Below are 21,943 nucleotides of genomic sequence, written 5' to 3'. Positions count from 1 at the left end.
AGATCTTCATGCATGTTTTCAAGGTGGAAATCATCAAGATGCTCTTACCTTGCAGGTGCTCGGCCCTATTACCGTATATGCATATTGAGGTGTGTGTTTAGGGACAGGGTGTCACTGTGTGTAGGCCATGGAATCCTATTGCCTCTGGAAAAGAGTTTAGAAAAACAAAGCAACAAGAACTGGACTCTGATCCCAGTGCATTGGAAAGTTTGCTTGTCCAAGCCCCGCTGGAATCAGCAGAGCAGTGCAACTGCACACTCGTTTAAAGATATTTGGCAGGGGAGCTTCTCTTGGGATTGTGCCCTCCATCATCTTAGTTTACTGCCAGCGAAGAGCTGGAGAGAAAGGCCAGGGACCTTCTGTCCTTAACTACATACCTTTCCATGGACCACATGCTATGCATGGGCAGAACACGTGACTCTGTATAGCAGGCTACATTCCAGTCATGGAGAAGTCAGAGGTTTCTACACATTCGTGTCTCCAGGCAAGAAGTATTATCACAGTCCAAGAACACATTCCAACTAGGCGAAAACGGTTGAAGGGGGCATGCAGCAGTGGCAGGGACAGGTGGGGCTTGGAGCAAGTCTTGAGGTCTAGATACAGAGGCCTGAATAATGTACACATCAAGTTTTAAAAATGAACTGGAAAGGTGTGTTTCAAATTCAAGGAAAACTGCTCCTTTGACAAATACAGAAACCTGAACAGTACACACTTTGTGACATGTACTCTGAAGCAGTCAGCATTTTTCTCACTGTCTCGCCATCACATCAAGCTTGAGAGGCAATGGGGTTTAAGCGGTTAGAGTAAATGTTGAATATAGACCAGGAAGACCCAAGTCTTTTTCCTGAATAGCACAGTTGCTTGTTTGTTGAGCACTTAAATAACCAACAAACAAGATACATTTGCATAGGTACAATCCATAACACTGGAGTAAATGGAAACCCCTCTACAAAGTTTTAATTTGATTATATTACCTGGCTTGCACCTTCGGTTTATTCTTAGGCAGCGGCTTGAGTGCAACCCAGTGCATATTGAACCTGAGAGTAAGTCTAATAACTGAATACAGTGAATCCTACTTCTGAGTAAATATGCGTAGAATTCCACTATTAAACTCTCATTTTATCCAGGACTTGAGAAAGTTTGAGGGTGACTGTTTGGGGCCCTGACTGACTCCAGTTACAAAAGTTGAGGCTGCTAAACAGACTCTTGGGCTGGGGTGTTATTTAGGTGCATGTATGTTGTTGTTTTGCATCAATTTTAGATCTTATGATTTCATTGGAAATTATTTAGCTAGAATATGGGTACTTTTTGCTGTTTTATTGTCTACGACAACTTTTGTTATGTTTGTAATTATGTAAGCCTCCTTGAGCATGGCTTGAACTATGGAAAGGTGGCATACAAATAAAATGTTGTATGTGTGTGGATAGAGAAAAGCTTTTCTCCCTCTCTCAGACTAGAAATGAAGGTCAATGAAGATTCTGGAGAGAAACACAGCGCATAGCGAAAACTATGAATTTTGCTCACACATTTGTTTTTTAAAGGGCAGCATGAGTGGTTGTGTGTTACAGCAGGAGACCCTGAGGATCTGGACCTGACATATCTCAGGAAGTCTCTCTTCCCCATAGGAATCTATCTGCCTACCTTTAACCCAGGGGTGGAGAGGATGTGGCCTTGTAGATATTGCTGGGCTGCAACACATCAGCCGTAGACAGCAGGGTTTCCCAATTCAAGTCTCTTCACGCAAGGATGAGGAATCTGGCCCTCCAAGTTCTGTTGGACTCCAGGTCCCATCGGCTTCAGCCTAAATGGTCAGTGCTGGCTTTCGGTGTCATGTAAAGGTAGCAAATGTTTAACTTATACCCTTCGATGGCCTTGGGCTCCTAAACTTGTTGGGTGGTGGGGATGCCATCTGCCTTGAAGAAGTAAATGGTCTTGGACTGACCTTGTCCTGTAAATTAATGCTATTATTTTGCAAGAGAGCTAATAGGTCATCTGCAAACCTGCGCCGAGGTTTTTTGCAGTTGTTTTGCAGCGAGAACCCAGTGCTTTGCAGCGCCCCACACAAACCGAGTTACTGTATTGATCCATAAAACATGGAACATGAACTATCCTCTGATGGCCTTAAAAGAGGATTATGCATGGAAAAGAAAGGCTATCGATGGCTACTAGCCATCGGAGGCAGCAATACTTTTGAACACCAACGGGAGGGGAAAATGCCCTTGTGCTCCAGTCCTAAACCCCGCCCCCCGGCACCTGGTTGGCCCCTGTGAGAACAGGATGCTGACCTAGTCGGGCCACAGGGGCTCTTTTGTTATGCTCCAAGGTTCCGCCCTCCCGAGCGCTTCCTTTCCCCCTGCGAAATACGTGCACCGCAAAGACGTTTCAAAGCAAAACGAAAACCCGCGCGCTGCGGGCTGGCCAGCTACCCTCGGAAGGCGTGTGCGTCTGCGTGCGCTTTTGTTCTTTTGGTTTGCCGGGCCCCGCGCCCTCCCGCCCCCGGAGCCACTTATCGCCGCCGCAGCTCACTTCCCGCGTTGAGGTGACGTGGGCGGCAGGGAGGCCGGGCTCGCAGCGACAAGCGGCGCAAGATGGCGGCCACCACGGGCTCGGGTGAGCGGGGGACCCGGCAGCCGAGGCCGGCCTGGCCTGCGGGAGGAGGGCACGGGACCTCCTCCCCCGACAGCGAGGGGTCGGGGGGTCCTCGGGGGCGGGAGGAAGGAGGGACCCGCTTCATCCTCCCCCCTCAACCACGGCGGGAGCCACCCGGAGCCGGGGCTCGCGGCTGGGTGTGTCTGGGGCCCGAGGGGCGGTGGCCGTGGAGGCCGGTGTGCTGTGGGGCCGGAGCGGGGCTGAGGCACGGGGAGGCCAGGGGCCTGGGCCGGGGTGGCGCTGGAAGGCTGGCGTGGGCGGGAGGGGGCCGGTGGGCTCTGCAGGAAACGTGTCAGGGAGGCTGATGGACGGGACCGCATGCGGGCAGCCAAGTAGAGCCTCCATGTTCAGAAGCACTGCACCTCCGAAGACTGTGCAGCGCTGCGGCGGCCCTCGCGCCCCCCCCCTCCTAATTTCTAACTGCCCTTGTCCGATTCCCTGGCAGGCTGCGACTAAGAAAGCAGGATCTGACGGGTTGCTCTTCTTGTTCTTTTTAATTACAATTATATGCCGCCTTTGCCTTCCAAGGAGCTCAAGGTGGTGTACGTGCTTTTCCTCCTCTTCCTTGTTTCATCCTCTCAACAACCCTGCGAGGTAGGTTAGGCTATGACAGTTTTTCCTCAAACCTGGGCCCCGCCCCGGATGTTGTCAGACTACGAATCCCATCACTCCTAGATAGCAGAACCATTGTTCAGGGATGATGGGAGTTGGGTCCCCAGCTGTTGTTGGGCTACAAGTTTGAGAAACACTGGAAACGATGGTGACTAGCCCAAGGTCACCCAGTGAGCTTCGTGGCAGAGTCAGGATTGGAACCCTGGTCTCCCATAGTCAAGCACTCTTAAAAGCATCAAGCCACACTGGCTCTTGCGGTTTTATTTGGGGTGGTCACTCAGGAATCCGGACCTGGAATGATAAGCAGCGGTTTAATATTCTTGCTGCATTATATCCTGCCTTCCTTCTACTGTACGTTGGAACTTAAGGCAACATGCATGGGACTCCCAGGTGGGCTCCATTCCAGATGCTGATCAGCCCCAGCACTGATTAGGTTCAGCAAGGGGGCTGCATCCTGTGCCATCAGACTGTGCCCTGTGTTCAAGGTTGTTGGGGTTTTTTGGAGCACAGTATATTTTTCAGTCACTACTGCTGCCTTAAAAAAAGAATTACGTTAACTGTATGTTGGTTTGCCAGGATGGAGGCCTCCAGGTATTTTGGACAATGACTCCCATCAGTCCCAGCTAAAATTGCCAGTGTTCACAGGTGATGGGATTTGTAGTCCTGGAGTGCACCACGTAGGCCACCCCTGCTGTACGGTACATTGATCTTCATTTATTGTAAAATGCATGGAAGTCCTTCTAGGAAGAAAAATGGGATATAAATATGTTAATCCATTTGTTTAGTACAGGATGGAGTGTGACTTCTAGGATGCTACTTAGAGAAGAGGCAGGCTAGACAGGAAGACAGATAGATGTCTTGCAAGGATGCTGCTCTCTAATTATTACTGTCTCGTTCATCCTCCAGAATGCTTCTCTTGCTACACAATAGCCCCAAGAGGTTGACTAGTGTAGCATAGTAACAGCTAGTAGCCCCAGTTAGCATAACAAATGGTTGAGACTTATGGGAGTTGTGCTTCAAAATATCTGGAAGGCAGCAGAGTTCAGGAACTAAGCTATGAACCAGGAAGTCTCTGATTCAGATCATGCCTCTGCTATAAGCTCACTAGTAAGGAATTGTTAGGTAAGCTGGAGGTTTTTCCAATCCTGAGCCCAGTCCCCACGCCTATCATGGCAATACTGGACTACCTAACCAGGCCATCATAAGGACTGCTGCCATTGTAAAGTGAAGCATTTTGGATACTAAAGCGTTATATGTATAATAAGTATTTACAGTCATACCTCATGTTGCGTCCGCTTCAGGCTGTGTCTTTTCAGCTTGCGAACGTGGCAAACCTGGAAGTGTTTACTTCCGGGTTTCACCGCACGCGCAGAAGCGTTCTGCGCGCTATGCACAGAAGCAGTCTTATCACGCTTTGCGCGTGTGCAGAAGCGCCACTCTGGTTGCAGACTTTTTGGGGTGCAAATGGCACCCAGGAATGAATCGTGTCCGCAACCAGAGGTACGACCACTGTACTAGGTTAGTCTACAAATGACGATCAGAAAGCATCATAGCTGAACAGGGTTTTGAACCTTACTCTCCATGTTCAAGTTCAGCATTATAACTGCTACTGTCCATAAAATTGTGATTAGTTTTCAGGAGGTAGTAGAGTCAGTGATAGTAACCTTTGGCGTTGGTAACAAGAGGATAAGGCATAAGTCAGTATACAATTTTTCTAGATTTCTGACCTGTAAAGAAATGGATGGGCTTCTAGGAAAATCAGTGCAGTATATAGTGAGGAAGCTAGTTACCGTAGATCTGGGAAAAATGAGTTCAAGCTCCACCTTTGCTGTGGACAAACTGCATGGCTTTTAGGAAGCCATGAAGTTCCGTGGCCACATCTCATCCTGTAAAATGGGAGCAATTGTGATGCACCTGGCATGATTGCTGCAGTGTGGACAAAGTGATTAGAGGGAAGTTACTCTCTCTTAATACCAGAATTTATGAGAAGAGCCTTCTGGATCAGACCAATGTCCAGCACCACTGTTTTCACAGTGGCCAACGAGATGTCCGTGGAAAGACCAAAGGAAGGATCTGAGTGCAACTGTATTCTCCCAGTTGTGATTCTCAGCAGCTGACATTCAGAGGCACACTCAAAGTAGTCCAATGAAACTGATTCAGGATAGACAAAGTCAGGGCAGAAGTACAGGAATGCTTTTTCATGTGTGAATGGTAGCCATCTCTTGAGTTAGAATGATCTTGTATTTTTGTTGTTGTTGTTGTTTAGTCGTTTAGTTGTGTCCGACTCTTTGTGGCCCCATGGACCAGAGCACGCCAGGCACTCCTGTCTTCCACTGCCTCCCGCAGTTTGGTGATCGGTATTTTAACCTCTCTTTAAAAGCAACTTGGTTTGGTAGCTAATAAAATGCCAAAGGGTGCTGACCTTTAAAGCCCCAAACGTATTTGGCCCTGTGTACATGAAGGAGCCTCTCCACCCCCAACGTTCAGCCCAAATACTGAGGATTAGCTCCAAGGGTCTTCTGGTGGTTCCCTCAATACAAGACCAGGCAGAGGACCTTCTTGGTAGTGGCACCCAGCCTATGGAACACCCTCCCATCAGATGTCAAAGAGTTAAACACTTATGCAACATTTCATAGGCACCTGAAAGCAGTCCTGTTTCAGGAAGCTTTTAATGTTTGGTGTTTTGTTTTGTCCCTTTATATTTTGTTTGGAAGCAGCCCAGGGTGGTTTGGGTAACCCAGTCAGATGGGTGAAGTATTCTTATTTTACTGATGTTTTTTTTTTCTCAGGGTTTACCATTGATCTTGTCAAATTCTTTTCTGGCTGTTGCTTCAAATTGGCTCTGATCAAGACATTTTGATAATCCATAAGGCAAAAATTGATAAAGGAAATGGCATGCTAGGCTTCTATGGTCAGGTGGTTATTTAATACTCGAAACCCTTCTTTTCAGAGCTTAGGATAGAATACAGTATATATCTAGGGGCTTTGTTACTCTATCCTCACAGCAGCCTTATGAGGTGGGTGAGCCTGAGTCAATATGACTGGCCAAAAATGGCCTAGTAGACTTCACATTTCCCTAGTCTGATGCTGTAAGCAATATACCACTCTGTTATCACTCCTACTTCCGGGCTAAGTTCTGTTGAGCAAAAATATGTTTCCTGAACTTGTTGGACAAAAATGCATGTTCTTAGTTTTAAAGGTGTTCTTTTTTAACAAACAACAACAACAACAACGTAGATGTAAAAAGTAAAAATACAAAATCATAAAAATACAAAAATCGTAAACCAGAGAAATGATTCAAGTTCGCTTCACTCCTCATAACTGATACTTTCTGCCTTGCCTGTGCAGAATAGAGCTATAACATTGGTTTTCTTTTCAAGTTCTGCCTTGAAACTTTAGCATAGAGACCTACTTAAATACATTACCACACAGGAAATAATTATTGAATGAGGAATTGAAAAGCTACCTCTGCTGCTTTTAGAACCAGCCTTCATTTTAGAAGTTTGAGGCGGAAGTATGGTTAACAGTATTTTGCAAAATGTCAGTTAATTACTTAAACCTGCTTGAGGCTCACATTTTTACAGAAATGTTTTTCATTCCTCCTATAAATGCGTTCTGTTTCAGCTACCAGATTCGAAGTGCTGGCACCCCAGTTCTCAGCACTTGCACTAGCTTGGTGTACTGTCACTGCAGTAACAGCCTAATGCCATGTTTTGTGCCATTGCACTACAACATTGGGTGGTACATTCTCTGTTTGCTCTTGCAGGAAGTTCTAGCACTGGGCTGTTTGTATAAAATGTGATGCTGACATGGGGACCTCTTGTCCTTTCATCCTGTCAAGCCTGCAGTCTCTTAATCCTTTGCAGCTGCTGACTTTGCAGTTTAGACTTGGTTGGAAGAAGAACAAGGCAAATGACTTTTATTTTCCTGGATGGCTTTGAGAGCATTCACAGAGAGATGCCACTCTCCTATTTCTCAAAGAAACAGACTTACAGTTTGGGTGAGTGGCTTCCACATAACATTAGGTAGGCACCTTCATTGTACAGTTTTAGGCGACTGCCAAAAGCTTTTATTTATTTATTTCAGCAAGCCTTTCTGGCCACATAATTCAGTCATGTATATTTGTTTTTAAATTCTGTCAGTTCTGTCTGTGTTTTACTGAGATTTAATTTAACTGTGTTATGTACACTGCTTAGAGGTTTATTGAGTAAGTGGTTTATAAAATGCCTTAAATAGCAGGATAGCTGGGTAGTAATTTAGAATGTACCAGGCCCATGCACATTCAGATAATAGTGCTCTTGTGCCTGCCTGTCAGTCTCTACCGCAATATTGACCTTGCGCAGTTAAAAGTAATGAGAGGTGGCTTCCAATTTTGATCATGGAAGAGCACACGTGTATTGGCAGTTATTGCTTAAATTTGAAAAATAAATAATGGGGTTTGGTCATATCTTGAAGGTAGAAGGTGTGGCCTACAGATGTTGAACTCCAACTCCCACCAGCCCTTGCCAGCATGTCTGAAAAAATTCTTCTGATGTATGTTGAATTTAGATAGATAGATAGATAGATAGATAGATAGATAGATAGATAGATAGATAGAGATGTGTGTGTGTGTGAGAGAGAGAGAGATAAGATTTTGAGACAATATTTTTTGAAGTAAGCAACTAATAATAATAACAGCAACATATTGAGGGCACCATCTTTGCTACCCCGGGCCTGCAGGGTGGGTTTGGGCAGTTCCTAATACGTTTTGGGGCAGAGTGTCATGGTACAGAACTTCTAACAGTAATTCAGGTTAGGGTGAGATCATGCTTTTGTCCTTTGTCATGCTTAATTTCTTCTTGTTGTGCTTTCCCCTCATTACTTTTGTATTGCATGAAGATTCAGCACAGGAGTAACAACTGTGACTGTTTTTGCGGCTGGCAAACATGCGCTCCTCTAGTAGCAGTGAGCAATAAGTGGTATATGAACAAATGAGGCTGTTAGGCAAATGGTCCGCCACACCACTGGCTGCTCTGACTGGCATAAACTCCCCAGGGTTCTAAACAGAGTGGGGAGGGGGGCTTTTCTAGTCTTACTACTTGAAATCAACCAGAAATGCCTGTATCTTGGGCACCTGTGATGATGAGTTGGCAGCCTTCCTTCTACCTGTGAAGCTGTAGTGGTGTCTACCGATTGTCTACCAATAATCCTTGCCAACAGCCCAGTGCCAAAGTTTGGAGGAAGGCTAGGGATTGTTTGACAGCTGTGTAGCCAGGGTGCCCAAAGAACCTTGGCTGTGCAGGGCCAAAATAACAATACACACCACCTGTAAACTCCAGAGCAGGAAGGGTGGGCAGGGAGAGCATTGTCCAGTGGTGTCTTCAGGATCTGGTAGCCAGCAGTCTACTCTTTCCACCTAGAGATACCAGGAGGGCTTGATGGGAGCAGAGGGTGCTGTGGTTGCTGAGTACAATATTTGGCTTTCCTAACAAGGTGAGCAAAAAAACGATAGATCCCTGGTTAAAGGTGGGTTCCTAAGCTTGGAAAGGCTAAATGCCTAAAAGCTCTAGAGGATTGTGTGGAAAATTTTGGTCTACTTGTTTGAAAAATAATGAACACTAATATCCAGAAACCCATGCTGTGGTCCAGAAAGGGAGGTTTTTCTTACATTTTAATAGAAAGGTTAGTAATTTATAGCCTATCTGAACAGTGGGCGAAAGGAAAGTCGATGCTATATTCTACTGTATGTTTATGTGAGTTTGAGCAAAGGCTGTAGAGGAAATTTGCTTTATCATACAAAAGGGGATGTTCCTTTGGGTGAAAAAGTTAGTCCCATATCAAATTTAGCATTATGTGTTCAAAGAAAATCTAAAATGCATTGTCCAAAATGTCAAATAGTTTTATGTTTTAGGTTCATTCAGAATAGGCTGTGAAAAGTAGAAACAACAAGATTCATTGGTACTAGCTTCCATTGATGTAGAATTCAGTATACGAAAAATCTTGAAAGGGTTATTTAAAACTTAGGACAGTTCCAAACCAATTCTCTTCTTTGTGAGTAGGATGAAACCCTAATAAGGGCAAAGTGTCTTTGGGTCACCATTCTGCCAGATGTTTAACATTCCCTTCTCTCCCTGCTTCCGATTCAGATGGAGCTGGCTCTTGATCAGTAGCAAGGGGTAGCATTGGGTGCACCCCAGGATCTATCAACTATCAAAATTATGAAAACTTAAGATTTGTGGCTATATGGAATTATAGATAAAAGTAGGTTAATTTAAAATAGATTAGCTGTAACATATGTTCCAAACTGTTGTTTTTACAAAGCTGTGTAATATCCATAGAACCCTGTTCTATTTGTTTGTTTGTTTGTTTTTTAAAAAAATGAGTTCTGATCTCTTTAGAAATAATGAATTTTATTATGAAATCACAAGGATCAGCACTGTAATCTTGTGAATGTTATTTTGTTTGTGGTAATGCTGCCTGGCCGTTTCTATTAACGGCATGGAATGGTATTCATAGATTACAGTGAGTAATATCTACCCATGAACTCTGAATAACCTCTGACATAAGATTGTAAGAACTGACTTTCTAGTTTTTAGACCAAAGGCCCAGCTGGGTAACGAATTGTGGCCAGTGAGCTGCCCTGGGAAGTTTTTGAGCAGTGCTTGATGGAAATAGCTGCCCCTTATTGATCCCTAGCAGAAGTGCAAGGCCTTGGAATATAAAGCTATTATGGCAAATGTCTTCTGATAAGTGTACCTTACATGAATTTGTCTGATCCGTTTTATGGCTTCTGTTAAGACAAAATATCTTAAAAATTTTTTTATTCTTGCATGTGCTGTGTATTCCCCAGTGCGGAAGGAAAGTTGCAGCTCAGTGACAGTTGCATTATGTACTAAGATCAGGAGAATGAGACATGGATTGCAGAAGCTCTGTGCCTTTTACAATACCTAGGTGTTTCCTAAGGTGCATAAAAGAGTATAGATGTTTTAAGTGACAGACAAGGAGAGATTGGTAGCAAAAGCAGGTGATAATTCTTGGGAGATGTAAAAATGAACGGTAGAAAATGCTGTGAATCAAAGGATCTGCTAAATGCTAATTTCGACAAAGGGGTGGGAAACCATTTGAGTTTTAAACCCCTGTTTAAAGCATAATGAGATCCCAATAGGACGGAGCAGTTTGCATTTCATTGCCACATTAAATTCTGCCTGGTTAATATGACAGATTAATATTTTAATTAAGCTTTGAACAGGAAGCAATAGAATGTGAAACACTCAAGTGCCTTTCTGGGTTAATGTTGAATATAACCCTGTATCTCAGACTGGCATGACGCCACAGAGATGCAAGGTGCAAGCTTGAGAGCTTGTTTTCTCTTCCTGCTAAACTATTCCAGTAAAACAATTGTGTAAACCAGATAAATCTCCCATCAGTCAAAATAGGGTGGGTAAACTAGCTGAGCCCCTAGGCCATTTAGGCCTTCTGGTGCAGAGGCAGACCATTTGCTCTGCCATGTACATGTCTGTGTCCTTCCCATTACATGTTTGGTCATGTTCTTGGCAGAAAAAGTATGTGTTGCTTGTTGCCATGCTTTGGGTGAATTGGCAGCGTTCTTGTACTTAGGGTCTCCCAAATATGGTTGGGAGGAATCTCCAAGAATTTCCCACTGAGCCCCAGAGTGCTCTGGAAAACAGCAAGAGGGTTTGCTGCTTTCTGAGACTCGGCACAACAGGGAAGAATGCTGACCTCCGCCCTATCTTGAAGGTGGGGAAAGAAATGGGAACCCAGCCCAGCCAGACTGCAGGGGCTCGAAGAAATTTGGAATGCCTCCAAAACATAGCATGACATCTTGGGAGGCGGGCAGGGTTGATGTCACGAACAAATATTTGCTGGTTACCTTGCCAGGTACCTCCTTTCTTGTGCAATCTGGCTCCTCAAATAAACTAGTTGCAGTGCCGAGCTGCAGGGGAGAGAGTACACCTTAAAATTTTGAGGTTATTACTGATGTTTCCATAGAAATGTGTTCGTTTGACAGTTGTACAGCAGTGATCTGGAATACCCCCTTTAGATCATCAATTCAGATTTGGCAGAAAGATCATATGGTGATATTGTAGAATTTGAATAATAGAAATCAGAGTTTTTACCAAGGGTAGCTTTTTAAACAGTGAAATATTGCCTAATTTGAGTTAACGTATTTCTTGAAGCTGCTAACAACCCCCCTGTTGGCATAATATAATCAACAAATTAAGAAACAAGGACAAAAGGGAATGCCTACTGATATGAACAGGAAAGACCCAAATTGCTCCTCAAATACAAATTCAAATTATGTGTAGGGGTGGACAACCGGTCTCATCTGAATTGGGTGTGTGGATTAACTGCTAAATAATGATCAAATATGGATAAGCCCTTACTCTATAGGGAAGACCTGCCAGAGTTGACCTTTTAGGTAGTAGAAGATGTAATTAAAGGTATAAGGAAAATAACATGGATAGAAATTCAGTCAAACGCTTTGACTTTGCCCGAAACTGTGAACCTGGAGAGTTAATATTTGTCATGGTTTCACTGAAGAAAAAAATGTAGTAGGTTCACTCAGATGGTTTATAGTATCTGCTAAACAGATCTGAATTGTTTTCTGCTTAGTTCATGTTGCTTATAAACAGTTTATATTGCATTTCCCTCTGCATCAGACTTATTAAATAATATAAGCTAAATATTTGTTTCTTACCTTTCTCATCCTTCATGGAATGTAATTGAAATGTGTTCCAGTGAGTTCCAGTTTTCATCACTGTTGGATAGCTATTGTTTTCTTGAGAAAAACCTTTTCGCTGCTAATTTGGAATATACTGTACTAGTATACTTAATTCATTGTATTTTGAGTTGTTGGGCAAGGGGGTTTGCCTCTGTAAGGTTCTGTTGTACGTCTATTATATTTTTACCTTAGTGGAAAAGCAACTCATGCATTTCCCAGCCAGATGAACGGAGTACAAATAAATTATTATTATTATTATTATTATTATTATTATTATTATTATTATTATTATTATTATTATAACTAGTAGTAATTTGCTGGAGTAGCATGCATCCCCCCAAGCCTTGCATTGAAACTAAATGTTTGTTAGACACATGCTAAGACACTGGTGCAGACAGTATAGCAGCTGGTACTGTTGATTATGTGAAGTAAGACGGTGAACCAAATGGGTAATTGACCTGATGGAGAGAGGTTGCTTGTTCCTTTGACATGTGCGCAGGATGGGTGAAAACTGGGTGGGTTGCGCAGGATGGGTGAAAACATAGATCTTTCTTTCCTTCTTATGTTTAGTTTCCCACAACTTTAGTCAGTCAATGGGTACCTTCCTTTGAACTTGGGTCCTGCTTCACAGGGGTGCTACAGCACAGCTTAGATCACTAAGAACTCCTTCATTTCTATAAAGTTGAGAGGGCTGCATCACCACATTACCCGTAGAACAGAATTTTTGTTGCAGTTTTGGTGGGTTTTTCAACCCATTCCTCCATCACTATCATTCCCCCAATCTTCCTTCTGATTGTCTCTGCCACCTGTTGAACTCATAAAAACCAGCACACAAGTCTGGCTGGGTGCCAATTTCTGGGGAAACTTGTCAACTCCACAGTACGTATTTGCATTCAGGGAAAGGCAAAGCAAAGCAGACATTCTGATGGGCATTCTCTCGCACACACCCCTCCAGCTCTACTCTCTTCCCAAAGAAACGAGAAAGGGCCACAGATAATTGTTACCTGTGATTTTTCTTGGGGACCTGAAGTTGGCCAGCAGATTTGCTTTGTGTCGGCCCAGTGTAGTATATAACTCTTGGGCATGCCATAATAGCGTCTTAAGTTTGGTAGCATAATGTGGTTGTTCTGCCACTTCATGTAGGGTTCTCTTTTCTCCAAGCTCCTCTTCAGTATTAGTCTAAGATTTTGTAATTTCTCCGTAAAGCCCAAATGGGATACCTTCTGCAGAAACTAACCTTAGATGCATGTTGTTTTCTTAAAATGTTGTATATAGTTGAAATTGATGTGCATTGTTGCTCACATTAGTATTATCTTACTGCACCATTTACTAACTGCACCATATCTCACTTTTGGGGCTGCAGTCCTATACCCATATCCTTGAATTCAGCAGGACTTACTTCTGAGTAAACATTCATAGTGTCAGGGGGACTCCCTACAGGGAGCCTCCCCCCATCATCCTGACCAGCATTTCACCCAGCGAGAGCAGTAGCAGCAGGTCAGACGGTGGGGGGGGGGAGGAGTGGAGCAGAATGGAGGAGGGAAGGCTCAGCAATGTATCAGAGCCCCTGCACTGCCCTAGCCAACAAGTGGAAGAGGGAGCACAGCAGCTTCCGGCGCCCGAATTGAGGCGTGCGCCCAAACGCAGGTTTAGAGGGCGGTGTTTCGGGGTGGCCAAGCTATTAGGCTTGCCCCGGAGCAGAAGGGCGCCATTGCTGGATTCTGTGAGTGACTAGGAGGTCATGTTTTCTGCTATCTCTGCACTGTAAATAGTATGCACAATAAAACCCTTAAAGACAGAACGGACTGGAGCGTCTTTACTCGGGAGTAGCCACAACAATCCCCTGATACATAGGATTGCATTATTAATTAATACAGTGTTCAACATACTGGTGAAAAGCAACAGCTACCTTATTTTATCACCATAAGTTCTCATCTCAAAACTGCATCCTGATTTGTTTTTAGGTGTAAAAGTTCCTCGTAATTTTCGACTGTTGGAAGAACTTGAAGAAGGTCAGAAAGGAGTTGGAGATGGGACAGTTAGCTGGGGTCTTGAAGATGATGAAGATATGACACTTACAAGATGGACAGGCATGATTATTGGGCCTCCAAGAGTAAGCATAAGTTTAAACACAATATCCTATAAATCCCTGCTCTATGTCTGTTTCTGCCAGTGTGCTTGTGGCTTTTGTCATATAGGTAGTGGACAGTATAGACCACGTCATGCTAAATACTTGGAGTAAGATTTTTTGTCCAAAATTGGGAATAAATAAATTAACTAGGTTCAGTATTTCTGTCTTTATCCCTGCTAAATGTTGGAAGAGTATACAGTATGAACCATTTTTAGATTGCAGCAGCAGCAAATCACAGTTTGGCTTTTTAAAAACATTATGGGATGTTGCTGTGATTTTCTGTGCCTGGTAGATAATTTGTATTCATCCCCTGGAGTCCAGCATACCCCTTGAGTGACAGTTTGCAGACCAGTAAAATATCAGACTTTTCTTACACCATTTCTAGAAAATAGCATGTTTATCTAAATGTGTAAAACAGGCATCCCCAAACTCGGCCCTCCAGATGTTTTGGGACTCCAACTCCCATCATCCCTAGCTAACAGAACCAGTAGTCAGGGATGATGGGAATTGTAGTCCCAAAACATCTGGAGGGCCGGGTTTGGGGATGCCTGGAGTAAAATGTCATACCGTGTCCAATAACAGTCATAAATGGGGAGTTTCCTATGTAGGTGGTGTCAACCATGTTCTGTGATGCCTCTCTTTCTTTCTTTTAAAAAAGTGCTTTATTCTGAAATACCCTCACTCATGGAAAGATTAACTTGCTGTCATGTAGATGCATGCATGCAGACGCATCTCTGAGCTGGACTTAGGTGTACTTAGTCATACCATGTACACAAGCACACACAACCATCCACAGGACACAAGTTTTAAAATACAGTGCATGCACACGGACATGCCTTGGACACTTGCTCTTTTCACCTCCATTCTCAGGCAGGTAAAATAATGCACCCTGAAGTCTCCTCTTCTGCCTGCTTCTCTTCTTCTTTTCCTTACTTTGGTTGGATAGTTGCAAGTCTTTCCCCCTCTCAGTTATTTCTTTTCTTTTTTTGACATTCTCATATGTTACTTTGGCAAACAAGTCCCACTAGCAGATGCCTACATAAGGGACTTCTGCTAGCAGGCTTTCTCTGCTCTCCTCCTTCATGTGCCTCCCATGCCCCCTGTTGGCGGGGGGTTGCTGGGAGAGCCCCCAGAACACGCAGGGGGAGAAAAGATAAGGGGGATTGTTCCATCTGGCAAGCTGAAATACGTCGGTAACAGAACAATTACCATAGCACTGTGTTGAATTCCTCCCCTTATTCTTACCAAAGCAGTTCCAAACTAATAAATCTTGTGCCTTAACAAGTTGGTAAGTTATAGATTGCTATTACAGAATCCATATGTAAACCCATTTTGAGCTCCTAGGAGGAAGATCAGGGTATGAATCTAACAAATTTAGGTCGTATCCAATGCTGCGTGCATGATGTTCTACTCAACGCAATGCAAGTTCCCTTCCCCGCATGCCCTCAGATCTGTTCCAGAGGGTCCTCCAACCTTCTGGAGGAGATTTGGTGGATGTGGGGGGGGGGGGTGCTGCTGCTGCTGCTGCAGACAAAAGGAAAGACAATTTCTATTCAATTAGCAGAAGTCTGCTGCTCTAGCACAATTCACATCCTGAATTTGCAAGTCACTGGGTCACATTGAACAGTGTGCACCTAATGCCAGCTGTTCTTTACTTGTCAATCTTTTTTTTATTTTTGGTTCCTGAGAAAGCTAAGTCAGAATGCGGCCCCAGGTCCATTACTCTTTTACTGGATCCAACAATTCCACTGAGCAAGCTGCGCCACCTATCTAAAGCCTTCCATTCCCCATCCCATAACTGGTTCTGAATTATGGGAAGGCTGCCCATAGCAGGCTGGGGAGGTGATAAGGGACTGGTGACCCCTCTCAGGCATCCATATATGGAAGCAAAGGTCCTTCTCATGCTGGAGGATCCTTGCAAGCAAGCCATGATTTAGTGCTGGGTTTCCCAAAGTTGGGTCTCCAGCTGGATTTAGACTACAGTTCCCATCATCCCTGACGAAAGGTCCTGCTAGCTAAGGATGATGGGAGTTGTAATCCAACAACAGCTGGAGACCAATGTTTGGGAATTCCTAATTTAGTGGAGTGCCAGCTTACAGCTCCTTCCTCCCCCCACCACCTATTTGCAGACCCTGACAACCAGTCATCACAAAATGGGCAAAGTTTGTTCAGAAGTGGGTGGCGTTTTGAGTGATAGAAACATTGATTTGTCAAAAAGAAGAGAAGAGTGTGATCAGTTACATCTTGGAGTTACAAAGACACGTTTGACGCTTCCATTAGACATGAATGTCCATCCATATTGAAAAGTCGTTTCCTATTGTATCATGAAATCAGTTCATGCAAACAATGAGGGCACAGCAGAGTGGGAATGTTATCTATGCTAATGTGAAACTTATCTCTCTGTATATCACCTGAATGTGGTCTTCCTTCGGTGATAGATCATCTGACACAATTTTTTTCCTCCCTCAGACAATTTATGAAAACAGAATATACAGCCTTAAAATAGAATGTGGGCCTAAATATCCAGAAGCACCTCCATTTGTAAGATTTGTAACAAAAATTAATATGAATGGAGTAAATAGTTCTAACGGAGTGGTAAGTGTTACATCCTTTGTGTCCCAGTATTTCATGTACAGTGGTACCTCGGTTTGCAACTGCAACCCGTTCCACGGAGGCGTTCGCTCGCCGAAGGCACACTTCTGTGCATAGTGCCGATAGAGCACTTCTGCGCAGACACACGCTGTACAGATCGCTTCTGTGCATCCGACGCCGCGGAAACCCGGATGTAAACACTTCCGGGTCCGCGGCGTTAGCTCGCCGAAGCGTTCGTAAACAGAGGTAGTCGTAAACCGAGGTTCCACTGTACAGTGGAACCTCGGTTTATGAACACCTCGGTTTACGAATTTTTGGTTTACGAACGCTGTGGACCCATCTGGAACGGATTAATCCACTTTCCATTACGTTCAATGGGAAAGTTCACTTCAGTTTATGAACGCTTCAGTTTAAGTACTCCGTGGACCATCTGGACAGATTAATCCACTTTCCATTACTTTCAATGGGAAAGTTTGCTTCAGTTTATGCACAGACGTCCGGAACCAATTGTGTTCATAAACCGAGGTACCACTGTACTGTTTTGTTTGCCAGTTTTCAGATGGGAACAATTTAATTCATCTATGTAAGCATATAGCTGTTTCTTTGTTAAATCTCCCTTCAAAGTTAGTGTCTGCATTACAGCTGTATGCATTTGGAAGAATTTCAGTTCTTCCATCATCCAGCTTTTAACTGGTTCAATTTAAACAAGTTTGCGTAATAACCAAAACTGCAATATAGATAGATGCCTTTTCCAGATACTGAAGGGAGTACAATGACTTATCAGTTAATAAACAAAACCTGCTGATTGATGGAAAAGAGGTCTTCAGTTTTTTTCTTTGTAAATTTCCTGTGGCAGTAACCAGAACCAAAATAGCCTAAAAATAAGCAAATGTGCCTTTCAACTTCTAGCCCTACTAATTTAAATTGGCTTTAGCTAATTGATTTGCTAAATCTTTGGCTGATTAATTTGCTGACTAAAATTTACAACTTTAGGCCAGAATCCGAAGTACTTTAGATGTGTTTATTCTGCAAACTCCCCACCACCAGTGGGGTTTTTTGAAAATCCGGTTTGGTAAAAGTGATGAACTGAATACATTGGGGGTATTCTTCTTTTAAGAAATACAACTCAAAAGTCACCTTGAGCATGTGATAGTACTTGTGTGAGTCTTTAGATCAGGGGTCCCCAGACTACGGCCCGGGGGCCGGATGCGGCCCAATTGGCCTGCCAATCCGGCCCGCGAGGACCCCCGCCGCCCGCCCGCTCTTACGGCGCGCGGCGCGGCAGCGCTCTTCTGGGTCGGGAAAAAAGCGCCGAAAATCCTTTGTGCGCATGCATGTGGGCCTCTCCCGACCCAGAAGAGGTCATTTCTGGTGCACTTCCGGGTTGGGGGAGGCCCATACGCATGCGCACAACGGATTTTCGGCGCTTTTTCCACCCTGGAAGCGCGCCGCCGCGCCAGTAAGCGCCCGTGCGCATGCGCACGAGCGCGCACTCCCCCGCCCGCCGGCCCTCACAGGCGTGCGCTCCCCCGCCCGTCGGCCCACCGCGCGATCGGCGCGGTGGGAACCGGCCCAAACGCCGGTAAGTCTGGGGACCCCTGCTTTAGATCCTGGCAACGGCCATTTTTAGTGTTACAGGTACAGTGGGAATGCAAAGCAATTTAAAACTCATGGTTGTGGTTCTTTTATTTGTTTCTAGGTGGATCCAAGAGCCATATCAGTCCTAGCAAAATGGCAGAATTCTTATAGTATCAAAGTTGTTCTGCAAGAGCTCCGGCGTCTAATGATGTCTAAAGAAAATATGAAACTCCCTCAACCACCTGAAGGACAATGTTACAGTAATTAATGGAAAAAACCAACAACAACAAAAAATCATGCCCCTTCATCAATTTAAGCTCTCTCCATTTTCCACGGTAGTAAATTTTCTAGATGCATCTTGTAGACCTCCAAAGTACTGGAAAGGAAGTTCCCTTGCAAAGGAAAGTCTACCTTGAGATACTGTAAATGATACTAATTTTTTTTCCCCCATTTGAAAATAAGTTGTGCTATAACAAATAATGCTGTCATGTGTAACCACTGTCCATAGTTGAACTTCTGGTATCAAGAAAAAGTCTATTTAAATTTATTACTGTCAAGACCAGTGTGGCACATTGAACTCAACTGTGAAAAAGCATAAAAAGCAAATGTCACACAATCACATTGCTGTGTGTTTGGCCTGGGTTTATCTCTCTCCACCACCCCCCTCCCCGCCCCCTTTCTCTTTCCCTTTCCGTCTGACTTGTCTGTCCGCAATAGGGTTGACGCTCAGGGCTATTTATTAGGGTAGACACGAAGGGCACAATCCGCGGGGATGTTCTCCTAGACCTTTGAGAAGAAGCGAGGCTGCGCAAGAGTGTCGTCCCAGGCCGTTGCTCAGATCTCATTCATTCCAGTAAGGCTTGCTGAGGACCATGCCTCAAAAGGACTGTGCCCAAAGGTTTTAATCCTCAGTCCTAGGCTGAGGTTATCTGGACTACTAATGGGATGTGTTGGTATCCTCAGTCATCCCTCCCTTTGTGCAGGCTCTAGTAAAATGCTGAGTGTGTCTCGGGGTTCTTTATTTTCTGGGTTTTTAAAAAAAGAATACTATAGTATTTTTTTTTAATTTTGCAAGGGGCTGTGAGAGGAGGCTCTTCTTTCTCCCCATAACCTTTGGCTAAGGCATAGATTGTACTTCTGCACCATTACTTTCCCCCATAATGTGGGCCTTGGGGCGGAGGGGTGTCTTTCAGTCTTTCTCCCTTTTCTCATAGTTGGGGTGCTGCTTTCTATTTGCCCCTTCTGTGATGCTGTCTTTTACACCTGGCCCCCCAAAAAGAGGTAAGTGGCTGGCAAACTGCCTGATTTTATTATTATAATTATTATAATTATTATTATTTTTGCCTCGTGCTTTCGACTTCTTCTGGGCTATCGGTTTTAGTCTTCGCCAGCTGGGAAAACAAGAGTGTCTGGTTTTGTTTTGGTTTTGTTTTGCCTGCAAGTATCCCCTTCCCTTCCTGCCCTGTGGCGCTGCTTCCACACCGCCAAGCTGGCCATGGCTGATGCTATTAGGTAGGCTTTTGGTATGGTGAAAAGAGCAGTAATTTACCAGGATTGCTGACGCCTCTTCAGAATGGCCAGATAGCGTGGAATGATCTTTTACGTAGGAAATGTGAAAGAAAACACTCCAGCTCCCTGAGCTGAAGGTTACTACCTCCACTTGAGCGACACATCTTAGAGAGAGGTCTGCTCTGTGCAGGGCAGATTCGGTCCTGGCACACTGCAGAGAGGAGGAGGACTTCCTAAATGCCATGCAGAGTGGGTTAGGGAGACGGTGATCGGCAAGGCTTCCTGGCAAATCACTTCCTTTTCGGACTTCTTGTTTTGGACCACTGACTGCTGAAACATGGATGCAAGCTTAAATGCAAACAATCTAGTGTGTCCTCTCTTTTTGAGTTTTACAGAATAAAAATGCAGTGTTTGTGTAAAAAGAAAAAAGAAAGAAAACGACAAAAAGTCACGTTTAAAAGCAGAAGCTTATCAAGTCAACAAATAATTGATGTTTCCATTAACTCTTTTTGAGGAAAATATTAGTTGTAAGGATTTAACATCCTCTGTAATTAAAAATTTAACATAACAGTATTCCATAAGCAGCCTTTTTATTGTATCAGACCATTGCCTGATTTTAATATAATAAAAGTGTGCATTAATATTACTGTGCTGTAATTGTATTTATGTTTAGAATGGAGATCCCCGCTGAGGGTTTGGCGCATCGAATGGCCCATCGAAGTAATAATTAAGAACCGAGGAATTGCTTAAGCAGCTTCTGTGGATTGCGTTGGGGCTAGCAGCAAGGCGTTTCCCCTCTCATCCGTGTCTGCTGCTGTTAAATGTCATCTTGCTTAGATTTTGGGAAATGTTTTTAATAGGAAGATCCATTATTTAGGCACAACCAGAAGGCATACTTGATTTCTTGGACAAGTGTAAGAAAATAGCAGCTGGAGAGGCGTTCTCATTTAGCAGCTTTCCCCTCTTTATATTTTTTGCTCCATGCCTATTACAACTTTCCCTCAGATTACCTTGGGTTGTGAGCCAAAACACACTTCCCTGGGAGTAAGCCCCATTGCACTCAGTGGGGTTTCCTTCAGGGTAAATTTGCAAAGGATTTGCACTGTTAGCAGAGGTCCCTTGGTAGCCAGGCACTGGTGAACCCAGTGCAGATTGGAGTTTGAACTGCATCAAGCATCTTCAGGCCATTTACTTGAAATGAATGCCTTGAGTTAAGAAGGAAACTGACAAAAACTTAGGCCTCCTAGTGGTGTTAGCCCATTTGTTGCAAAGCTAAGCAGGGTGCAGAATGGTTTTGAATTGGATGGCGGGTCCCAGTTGAGATTCCTGCATTGCAGAGGGTTGAACTAGATGACTGTTGGGGTCCCTTCCAACTCTACAGTTCTTTAAAACTAGTACAGCCTTCCAAAACCTGGTGCCCTCCAGGTATATTGGACTACAACTCCCATCATCCTTTGCTATTGGCTGTGCTGGCTGCGGATAATGGGAGTTGAGGTCTAGCAACATCCGAACAAAGCTGAATCTGTTAACTGCACCAGAGATGGGGAGCCTGTGCCCATCCAGATGTTGAACTCCAGTTCCCATCAACCCCAGCCAGGCGTGGCCATTGGGCAGGGATAATAGGAGTTATAGCTTAACAGCACTGGGCTGAGGGGGAGGCTCAGGTTCCCATCCCTGAACAAAGCAAAATAATCCTGCTAGTCATTTCTTCATGGATGGTGAGGGGGCAGACAGTATTTTTCCTATTCTACAGTCAGTTAAATTTCTCTAGACCAAATCTTATTCTGTGCATTTATATAACAGAGGCAGTGAGAGATTTTACTTTCTTGGGCTCCTTGATCACTGCAGATGGTGACGCCTGCTTCTTGGGAGAAAAGTAATGACAAACCTGGACAGTATCTTAAAGAGCAGGGACATCACCTTGTCGACAAAGGTCCGTATAGTTAAAGCTATGGTTTTCCCAGTAGTGATGTATGGAAGTGAGAGCTGGACCATAAAGAAGGCTGATTGCCGAAGAATTGATGCTTTTGAATTATGGTGCTGGAGGAGACTTGAGAGTCCCATGGACTGCAAGAAGATCAAACCTATCCATTCTTAAGGAAATCAGCCCTGAGTGCTCACTGGAAGCTGAGGCTCCAATACTTTGGCCA

At 44.2% G+C, this 21,943-nt stretch overlaps 1 protein-coding gene across 7 annotated transcripts; it reads left to right on the top strand.

Moving 5' to 3' along the window:
- The first annotated feature begins 2,553 nt into the window (after positions 1-2,553).
- UBE2V1 (ubiquitin conjugating enzyme E2 V1) lies at positions 2,554-20,439 on the top strand. 7 transcript variants are annotated; one of them, XM_088674632.1, is made up of 6 exons: positions 2,554-2,610; positions 8,661-8,733; positions 9,387-9,501; positions 13,948-14,096; positions 16,584-16,709; positions 18,406-20,439. In XM_088674632.1, the coding sequence occupies exons 4-6, from the start codon at positions 14,052-14,054 to the stop codon at positions 18,550-18,552; spliced, it is 318 nt and encodes a 105-aa protein (XP_088530758.1). In that variant the 5' UTR covers positions 2,554-2,610; positions 8,661-8,733; positions 9,387-9,501; positions 13,948-14,051; the 3' UTR covers positions 18,553-20,439. The 7 variants fall into 7 exon arrangements, with proteins under 7 accessions (XP_088530758.1, XP_060133281.1, XP_088530759.1 ...); XM_060277298.2 differs by lacking the exon at positions 8,661-8,733; XM_088674633.1 differs by lacking the exon at positions 9,387-9,501.
- Positions 20,440-21,943: the final 1,504 nt, after the last annotated feature.

The sequence above is a fragment of the Zootoca vivipara genome, chromosome 7 (genome assembly GCF_965207765.1).
Source record: "Zootoca vivipara chromosome 7, rZooViv2.hap1.1, whole genome shotgun sequence".
Lineage (NCBI taxonomy): Eukaryota > Metazoa > Chordata > Lepidosauria > Squamata > Lacertidae > Zootoca > Zootoca vivipara.
Note: the sequence above shows the minus strand (reverse complement) of the source record. Positions and strands in the feature narration are given on the sequence as shown.

Excerpts from the sequence above, each read along its gene's own strand:
- UBE2V1 (XM_088674630.1), top strand. The coding sequence starts at position 7,174 with ATGACTTTTATTTTCCTGGATGGCTTTGAGAGCATTCACAGAGAGATG. Across the intron at positions 14,097-16,583 it reads TGATTATTGGGCCTCCAAGA|ACAATTTATGAAAACAGAAT; the intron begins GTAAGCATAAGT and ends TTCCTCCCTCAG. Across the intron at positions 16,710-18,405 it reads TAAATAGTTCTAACGGAGTG|GTGGATCCAAGAGCCATATC; the intron begins GTAAGTGTTACA and ends ATTTGTTTCTAG.